Consider the following 9,574-nt stretch of genomic DNA (forward strand, 5'->3'; position numbering starts at 1 on the left):
GTCAAGGGACCTCTCAGTTCTGGCTCGGAAGGCGACTGCTACTTGTGCAGCAACTGCATCATCAAGGCAGTGTATTGTGCGCGTTATACTTTTTCCACAGATGGTACAGATTATAGATGTTACGTGCTGACCTTTTTCTCATCAGATTAAATAAATAACATGCAGAAACTTTGTCGAAATGAGTTTTTTTTTTGCTAGACGTGGCAAGTTTTCCTTTTTTACGAAATTTCAGTGTTTTCTAGAATTATTTAACGATTATACGTTATAAGGTAGAAGGTAGATTGTTATACGACAAAACACTGCTCCAAGGAAAAAAATGTGGAAAAGTTACCCGATATGGTTGATAAAAGTGGGTGTCAAGCCGGAGTTTGTAAAAAACACGGAAAACTCTACCAGAAAATCTACTGTGAAATGTGTCAAACCAGACTATGCGTGGATTGTGTGCCTGCGCATAAGGAGCACGCGCTGTATGACATCAAAATTTTGGCCGAAAATGCCAAGAAAAAACTGGAAGGGCTAATGAGTGAGAATAAAAGAGACAGGGTAAATTTGGAGGCAGCCGCCAAAATGGCCTCAGAAACGGTAGAAAGTACAAACAACGAGGACCAAGTTCGAACAAAGCTGGAGATTAAAAATTTACTTCGCCAATGTTTCGAAACAGTTTTGCAGGAGTTTGACAGTGCTCTAAGCAACAGAGAGATCTTAATAGCAGATTCATTCACTAATGTGCGCCAAAAAGCAGAAGTTATTCAGAATGAAATTGTCAATCTTGACGCCAAACAAGAAGAGTTAAACAAGCTTCTGGGATTCAAAGGCGATCAAGTTATATCGACAATAGAAAAAAGGAGTAAAAATGGATCCTTGTTTAGAACGGGGATTGAATTATCAGTGCCTTATTTGAATAAGAGCGGAGGCAGACCGAAAAGTAAAATCGAAACCAGTCTCAGGGGAATTTTAGGGCCCAAGTTCAAAGAGTCGATTGAATACTGGCTGCGACATGAGCCCTTTTCGCCTGACTTCGATTCTCTTTCTCTCCGAAGCTCGAAGTCACTAAATCTGAGTGTGAGTCTGTTTCGAAGCTACAAACATGACGACAAGCCGCGAATGAAAGCGTCAAATAATTTGCTCTGTTTGGAGAATAACGACGGAGACTTCGACAGAGTCGAGATGGAGATGATTTCAAGCGGAGATCATTCGAGTCGCAAGGTCATTAACTTAGTATTTTAATTTAGATTAGCTCTCTTACTGCTCCGCTCCGACGGCGATACAATAAAATTTGTTTTTGTCAACAGTAGGGGATTCACAAATGTGCGATTCTGTTTTAGGCAAATTAGATTTTGTCCAAGGTTATGCTTAAAAACCAATGTGTTTGGAATTGAGTACTAACCCTGTATGCAAAGTTTCAACTCAATCGAGCGATGTTGGCGTAAGTTTCTTTTGGTAGAAAATCACAGGTTTGGGACAGGAAAATAATCTTTGATTTTTTTTGCGTGGTATTGAATGTAAGAATTTACTCATTGTTTTTTCATTGCAATGAAATCGGCGGCAGAACCGTTAAATCTACTTAAATCTTCGATATTTGAATCATAAAGGAGAGTAACACAAGTGTAGCTTTGTTGTATTTTTCTACTTTTTCAATTAAAGTTCTAGTTTTTTTCTTAGTGAAGAGTCATTTGAAAAGGGCATTAGATCAATGATGGCGATTGCCCAAACTGGTTTATTTAAAGAAAAAAGTTTCTTGAGCACGGAAGTATACTGGAAATAATTTACTTTTAAAAGTAATGAACGTAGTGAAGACTCTTATATATATAGGTCTTGCTGTTCAATTGCAATTCGTCTGCTGAAAGAGACTAAATAGCACTCAAATACGAACGTGGAAATAGCGCAAAAAAACGTGAACGATTTTCTAGTTTCGAAAGTGGAGTTTAATTTTTAGATTTCCAGCGGAATAAAAACTTTAACCTATTGATCCAGTTGTCTATAGTTGGGTTCATGTTAGCAAAAAAGCGAAAAGAAATTCGAAAGTTTTTTTTTTCAAGAAAGGGTTTTTATGTACATTGCGTTGATTACTCTTTTCCAATCTTCGTTTGGCTATGTTTTTGATGTAGGTGTCCGTTGATTGTCCTGAAGGTGCAGTGTATGGACTAAGTGCGTTCACTGAAGGGGTGGTTGTAATTGTGGAACCCGATCGATACTCGACTCTATCAGCCGCGTCTTCTAGTTTGTGGAGTGGCACAGCTTACTTGTACGAAACATTCAACAAGGAGCCTCAAGTGCTTTCTGTTCAACATTGCCATGCTTTCGTCAAAAAAGATAAAAGGATTACAGCGCTCTGTTCGGGAAAGAAGAAAATGAAGTTCGCGCCCAAATTGTACCCTCCAATTAAGTGCAACTCGCCAGTTGAACATCAAAGTACAACTCTAGTTTCACTCTACGAGAAGCCGTACGACTGTGTTCAACTTGTGGTAGCGATGTTCCACGAAAATGTCCGGAAAAGGGAAACACAGAAATTAGAAATTCACCAATTGAAATTCAACTCGGAGAATTACATCAAAACTGAAATTCCCCTCAAATGGTGTCGAGATGTTGACGAAATGTTGTTTATAGAAAGAGAGGGAAGACTCGAACTCATTTTTTGCAGAGCGATGGACCAATCTGTCATAAGGTTAAAGGTCAAGAAACCAGAGAATTCGAAACCTGGTCACGTTCTGACTTTCAGTGAGCCTCAGATCTACAAGAACCCTCAGTTGGCTTTCTCGGAAACAGTGATCACGATGACCTTTTTTGACGGACATTGTTTCTTTTTGACAAATGGAGGCTCACTGCTGAAGGTCAAAGGTTTCTTCGAAGGACTTGTCGAAGTCAGCACTACTTGATTGGAGTTGTTTGATAATTTTTGATTGTTTGATTTTTAATAATTTCTAATCAAAGGCAAAGTTGAAGCTTGCAGGGTCATCAGTTGAGCTCAAATTTGAAATATCAAACATAAAAATGGAGTTGAAGTTCCGCTCTTCAAACTGAAATGTGATTTTAGTTTTGTTTTAGTAATCACTTTTTTTTGAAAACTTTGTTTTTATTTGTTAACTAACTAGCTTAAACTGATATAATTTCTCAAGTGAATGAAAAAAGCAATAATCACTCTTTTTGTGGTGCTCGAGTTCATTGATACTTGTCTAACTGCCTGCTGGCTGTGTTTGATTAGTTGATCAAGAGTCATGAACATAGTTCAGAAGCTTATATAGGTCGTGATGGTTTTTTTGTTTAATTTTTTTTTCGGGAATGTCCTAAAATTTGTTCAGGCTCAAATTGCAGGCTCAGCCAGCATATACTAATTTTGAGGGAGAGCTCAGAAAATCAAATTGGTCGACAAAAAAAGTCAGCGAAATTTTTGGAAATCCCCCCTCTGGAGAAAATCCTAGATCCGTCCCTGGACGTTGTCATGTATTGCAATCGGTTTGTACCGTGGATAGTTTGTGTTTGTAAAATTTCAGTAAGTTTTATTCATTTTTCAAGCCTAATTATTGGAGTTGTATAAAAGTGTGTATAATTTGAATAAAAGTGTGTAAAAACATTGATATAGATATATTATAAATTTGAAATAGATTATTGATCAATTTGTAAATTGAAGTTAAGTTTAAATTTATTTGTTTTCCCCGACGTTTTTCAATTCGTTTTTCAATCAAGTCAGACTTTTAAATTGGATTGTAGCAGCTGAACCCTCCGTCGACCAGATTTATTTGTCCTGTGACGAATGAAGCTTCATTGCTGGCCAGAAATACAATAACTTTGGAGACATCTTCATTTTCGCCCAATCTCCCTCCGTTTCCCGGATGACTAACTTTTACCCGCTCCTTTAGACCCTCGACGTCGTCGTCAGACATGCCGAATCGCTGATGGAACCCGTTGAGAATAACTCCGGGCGCAACACAGTTAGCCCGCACCCCATGTACACCTACAAATGGAGACGAAGATTAAAATGGTTTTTGAAATTTTGAGCTGAAAGTGGGCGTATGTCAGGACAATTACTCCCAACAATTAGAATTACTGTTGACATGGGTCAAGTAGTAAATCATGGTATACATTCCGTGGACTATTTAATTTAAGTGAGATTGTTAGCGTGAAACTGCACAAATTCCATCTCTGTTTGTTAATGAAGTATGCAGTAGTATTTCGAGCGAGCACTGTAATGGGTGGGGGTCAATGTGAGTCAGTGTGGGTCGAGTCTGTGACTCTATTGGTCTCATTTAATGCAGGTGTATGAATCGATAGCAGGCAGGATTAATTTTACTCACCTCCAGTTCTGGATATGATTAGTGTCAATGAACGAAATGATTAAATTAGGGATATGATTAAGTATCGTATCTAGGTCGTGTAGTTTTTCCCTAAAAGTTCTTCTAGTTAATCACGATCAAATTTGGTTTGACTTTAAGAGTTCTTTTTTAAGGAGACCTTTAAATTTATATATAAAATTAAATTCATGCGTAAAGTTGAAGTTCATATGTTAATTATTTAAAGAAGTTTTTGTTCTCCAATTGCAAAAATGCAAATGGTGCGAAAAACCGCGATTGACCCATACGTTCAAAAGTGGACTTTAGTTTAGTTTTACTAGCGGATTAAAAATACCCTGTGATCCAGTTTCTCATATTGGTTAGTTTTATCAAAAGTGGTTATAATAAAAGATTCTTGAAATTCAAAAACTGTAAAGGTAATTTATTGGTTTCTTTGAAACACAAATTGAAAAATTTTCAAAAAAAATATCAGTCATTTGTTTTTGGTCTCTTTAAGTTCAGTAAAACTTTTCGAACTGCTGCCAAGGTTAAATTAGTTCGAATTTTTATCTATTAACCTGGTCATTCAAATTCAAACTCGTGAGTTTGTCTTCGAACAAAAATGCTGCTAATTGTGGACAAAGAAGTTGAAAAAAGCCCAGAAAGATAAATATGTAAACTGGAAATATTGATCGGTGATAAACTTCGTTTTTGAGCATGAAATAAAATCGATAAATTCGATTCCATACCGAAAGCATGTCTTCTAAATTTTTTTCTACTGGAAAATTCCCTAATTGTGTCAAATGCATTATGCTTATAGAACTACGCAAAATTTTTTGACCTTCAATCGATACAGAATGCAATTGATGCAAAATGAACTGTGGACAGAATGTTGTATAGCAAAAAGTAGACAGGGCTTTAAGAAACATTGTAAGCGAATCAGAATCGGGAAAAGAAAATATGTCGTTCATTTAATGTTTTCTCGACTCTGATTGGCTTACGACGTGTCTGCTTTTTGACATGTCTTCTTTTTGACCGCACTTCGGACGGAACTACCTTCGTCTGCGGCTAGGCACTTAGTGAACATTTCAATGGCGGATTTCGTCATGCAGTAGAGAATGCAGTTCTGAATAGGTATAGAGCCAGCAATGCTGGAAATGTTGACAATGTTGCCTCGTGTTGCACGCAGATAGGGAATACACAGGTAAGTGAGATAGTATACGGCTCGAACATTGATAGAAAACATGACGTCATATTTCTCAACGTCTTGGGAAGTTATGGGGCCGCCCAGGATATTCGCTCCTGCGTTATTGACAAGCACGTCGATTCTCCCGAACTTATTAATCGTTTTGTTGACCAAATTGTCACAGTCCTCTGTTTTAGTCAAGTCACCTGAGAACAAAAGTGTGAAATAAGAAATACACCTGAACAAGAAAAAAGTTACCGAAATATCTTCCATGTCTGCATTCTTTAAAAAAATATACGTGCTAACCTCTCCCTTTAAAAGGGTGAAACAGACTTAGATGTGTGCGGCTTTCCTATTTCGCCTCAAAAAGTTTGCGAAGCGGTAGAAGAACATAATGTTACCCAATTTCAGCTTTAAAAAAATAAATTCAACGTTGAGAATTGTTAGTCTGATGTGGTTTGTTTTTGAATAAATTCTGACATGTGCAGCGCCTTTTTAAATCAATAGTTTCCTGGATTGCTTAATTATGGAATGTAATTTACATTAATCCCTTTCTAGCTATTTTTGACTTGAATGAATTAATAGAAAAACAAATGAAAAAATGACTTGAATTTTTTTGTACCGCGAAATTTCTTTTCGAAATTTGACGCGATGGCTGCTGGTGAACCGAAAATGAATCGATTATTTATGCGTACGTCAAAATTTCTACGAACTCAACAAATTCTATGAAACGATTAACATGGCTCCTCCGCTTCCCTTCTCTAAAAATTTAGGAAAAACTATACAGTAAAAAATTATTGTGCAATCATTGGGTTTGGATGAGCAGTTTATTTGTGCTGCGAGAGTAGTGAACGTGGCTGACTGACTGACCTTTAACAATGAAAACATCCGCATCTTCTGAAGCTTCCAGACATCTCTGTTTCGTGTCCTCGAGACCCTCCAGCCCTCTGGCTGTAATGACGACCTTCCGAGCTCCCTTCTCCACAAATTTGACTGCGGTTGCCGCTCCGAACCCAGAACTACTTCCGGTTACCAAAACTACTTTATTCGCTCCGATTGCTGCAATCATTTCTTTTGAAGTTGGTTTAATCGGCTACAAGAGATCAAATGAGAAAGGGTCATATGATCAACCATTGACCTTATTTTTTCGTATTTGCTAAGGTTATCTTGAGTTCTTGTCAAATATGATGCTTAGAAGTACAATTTTGAGATTATATATAAGTAAATAGCAGTTGAAGATCAGCAATCTTATCTGCACTTAAATTGATGGTTGTCAAATACTTGAAATTAAGGTTATACGCTGCTGATGGTTTTCAAGAATGTGAATTTGGTCATCTTTTAATGAATCATCTCTATTATGATTACAAGACTGAAGTTTCTTTTAATTTGATGTTTTTTCACCTTGATGTAATTTTTTTCCTTCGGAATAATTGCCATCCTTCTAATATTACCTAAAGTGTTTGCCGTAACACTATTGTCCCCTAGACGATGCCCTTGTGCCACTGTAAAGCTATTCCAAAGAGAGTGCTTTTGAGCCTCGAAATAAAATTCCAATGTCAATGGGAGTAGTGGTGTGATAACGTCCGCCTCACAATCGTAAGGTAAGATGTTCGAGGCCCACCATGATCTCTGTTCGTTGCTCAAGAGTGAGGAACATTAACCAACCCCGAATATTACCCAAAAATTGCAGGTAATTTTTAAGCAGAGGCGCATCAATGGTTCTCTCAGTGATTCAAGAAACTTCAGCCATAACTGAAAATCTATCTATAAATTGTATCTTTGTAACACTGATTTTGTATAACTTCATGTTTCCTTTTTTGCTTAAGTGCTTTCGGCTGATGTCATATCGTCTTATTTGTCTCCTTTTGCGTCGCTTAAATTATGTTGTGTTATTTTGTGCTAGAAGTAATGTGGCTTAAAAAATTCGAATTTCAAAACCATATATCCATAAAAGGTTTTCGTTTTTTGTTAATGAAAATTTTTTCAAACCTAACTAAATATTGACGGCTTAGCTGCCGACCGGAAAAGACTACAAATGTTTTTCCATTGGTGGTGAATGTGTTTACTGAATACTTTTTCTCAAAATGAACACCATGCAAGACAAACATGACTTTTTCAATTTCTAGATTCTTGTGACTTTTCCAGCTATTTTCTTCGATAGTGGCTTCCATCTTATACTTTGCGCTAGTTTGGGATGCTTCTGCTGTATATCAGGTGATGCGATGCTTCGCTCCTTTCCATGTTATTTCCTCGATCTTAAACGAGGTTCAAATGTAGTACGTTAATAGCATAACAAACCACGTCCAGCATCAAGTTCTCCTCCACGCGATCGGAAACAGAAGGGTAATCAATTGATGTACAAGTAACGCAAATAGATTTATTTTTGATGAATTAGAAAACTCTCAGAACACTTCAATTTTTCCGAAATATTAATAATTTCATCCTCAAGTTATTAAAAGGGAGTAAAGCAGGTGGCAAATGTATCTAACAAAGTGTGATTGCAGAATTAAACGAGCCTAATTTTTTGCAGCTTTTTTTTGCTCTTTTAAGGTTTTTAGGCCATAAAAATGAACGGTTTTTCTCTGCCTACACTTTTTTTGAACTCGTGAATTTTGATATAATTTTTCAACGCAATATCTGAAAAATAACACCGAAATGAACAAAATATATTTTGATTCGAACACGCCACAGAAAGCGAAAACGAATCGAAAAAACAGGAGTCTAATGAAACAAATTTTATACTAACTTAAACAAATTCCAAACAATTCAAATAAAAACTGAAAAATCTGAAATGCCCCATAAAGAATCATAAAAAAATTGCAAATGTATATTTTTTGTGCTGCAAGTTAATATGGCTTACAAAAATCGAATTCCAAAACCATATATCTAAAAAAATTGTTTTTCAAACCTACCTGAATATTGACGGCTCAGCTGCCGACCGGAAAAAAAATACAAATGTTTTTCCATTGGTGGTGAATGTGTTTACTGAACACTTTTTCTCAAAATGAACATCACGCAAGACAAACGTATGACTTTTTCAATTTTTAGATTCTTGTGATTTTTCAAGTTATTGTCTTCGACGGTGGCTTCCACCTCATACTTTGCGCTAGTTTGCGATGCTTCTGCCGTATATCAGCAATGAGACCGCTCCTTTCGGTGTTTTTTCCTCAATCTTATACGAGGTTCAAATATATTATGTTAATTACATAACAAACCACGTCCAGCTCCAAGTTCTCCTCTACGCGATCGGAAACAGAAGGGTAATTAACTGATGTAGAAGTAACGCAAAAAGAGTTATTTTTGACGAATTAGAAAACTCTCAGAACACTTCAGTTTTTCCGAAATATTAATCATTTCATACTCAACTTGTTAAAAAGGGAGTAAAGCAGGTGGCAAATGTATCTAACAAAGTGTGAAATGCAAAATTATCCGAGCCTTTTCTCGCAGCTATTTTTTTGTTGCTCTTATAGGCTTTTTTAGGCCATACAAAATGAACGGATTTTCTCTGCCTACACTTTTTTTGTTTGAACTCCTAAATTTTGACCTAATTTTTCAACGCACTATCTGACAAAATAACACCGAATTGAACACAACATATTTTGGTTTGAACACGCCACAGAAAGCGAAAACGAATAAAAAAAACAGCAGTCTAAAAAACAAATTCCAAACAAATCAAATGAAAACTGGAAAATCTGAAATACCCCAGAAAAAAAATAACAAAATTTCAAATGAAGCAAAGCAAGCATTTATTGATGCTGCTCACATTGTTGACAATTTTGTGGAGATCGAAAAACTTCTTGGCATGAGTAAATCCAACGTATATTTATATTTATATATAATTATTTAATATGAGATTTTGCCAAATTTACAACTTGTCAGAAGTGTAGCCCTCATACGCGAAAAATGGACAAGGAATCCAGTGATATCACAAATGAAAATTTGGAAGAAAAACCTTCTTTTACTTCAAAGAAAAGGCAAAAAAAAAATTGCATAGATGATTTTGGATAAATTATTTACACAAGATTTGATCAACGAATATTTTTGTGGGGCGAAAGGTTCCTCCAATGAGTAGCCGGTCAACGTAGCCCAATTATTACCGTGTATTTTGCTGTTAGTGCAG

The 9,574-nt window shown here is 36.3% G+C and overlaps 2 protein-coding genes across 2 annotated transcripts; one reads left to right on the plus strand and one right to left on the minus strand.

Moving 5' to 3' along the window:
- The first annotated feature begins 295 nt into the window (after positions 1-295).
- Positions 296-2,975, plus strand: LOC134856968 (uncharacterized). Its single transcript, XM_063873278.1, has 2 exons — positions 296-1,206; positions 2,109-2,975. Exons 1-2 carry the CDS (start codon positions 337-339, stop codon positions 2,874-2,876), a joined length of 1,638 nt encoding a protein of 545 aa, XP_063729348.1. The 5' UTR covers positions 296-336; the 3' UTR covers positions 2,877-2,975.
- Positions 2,976-3,563: 588 nt separating this feature from the next.
- Positions 3,564-6,675, minus strand: LOC134856969 (17-beta-hydroxysteroid dehydrogenase 14-like). Its single transcript, XM_063873279.1, has 3 exons — positions 6,325-6,675; positions 5,325-5,660; positions 3,564-3,952 (listed from the first exon to the last, which is right to left on the minus strand). The coding sequence occupies exons 1-3, from the start codon at positions 6,521-6,523 to the stop codon at positions 3,693-3,695; spliced, it is 795 nt and encodes a 264-aa protein (XP_063729349.1). The 5' UTR covers positions 6,524-6,675; the 3' UTR covers positions 3,564-3,692.
- Between the last annotated feature and the right edge of the window lie 2,899 nt (positions 6,676-9,574).

This window comes from Symsagittifera roscoffensis, chromosome 1 (genome assembly GCF_963678635.1).
Source record: "Symsagittifera roscoffensis chromosome 1, txSymRosc1.1, whole genome shotgun sequence".
Lineage (NCBI taxonomy): Eukaryota > Metazoa > Xenacoelomorpha > Acoela > Convolutidae > Symsagittifera > Symsagittifera roscoffensis.

Coding starts and splice junctions, on each gene's coding strand:
- LOC134856968 (XM_063873278.1), top strand. CDS start 337: ATGGTTGATAAAAGTGGGTGTCAAGCCGGAGTTTGTAAAAAACACGGA. Junction 1,207..2,108: donor GAGATCATTCGAGTCGCAAG/GTCATTAACTTA, acceptor TTTTTGATGTAG/GTGTCCGTTGATTGTCCTGA.
- LOC134856969 (XM_063873279.1), bottom strand. CDS start 6,523: ATGATTGCAGCAATCGGAGCGAATAAAGTAGTTTTGGTAACCGGAAGT. Junction 5,661..6,324: donor GGATGTTTTCATTGTTAAAG/GTCAGTCAGTCA, acceptor TTTTGTTCTCAG/GTGACTTGACTAAAACAGAG. Junction 3,953..5,324: donor GTGCCTAGCCGCAGACGAAG/GTAGTTCCGTCC, acceptor CTCCATTTGTAG/GTGTACATGGGGTGCGGGCT.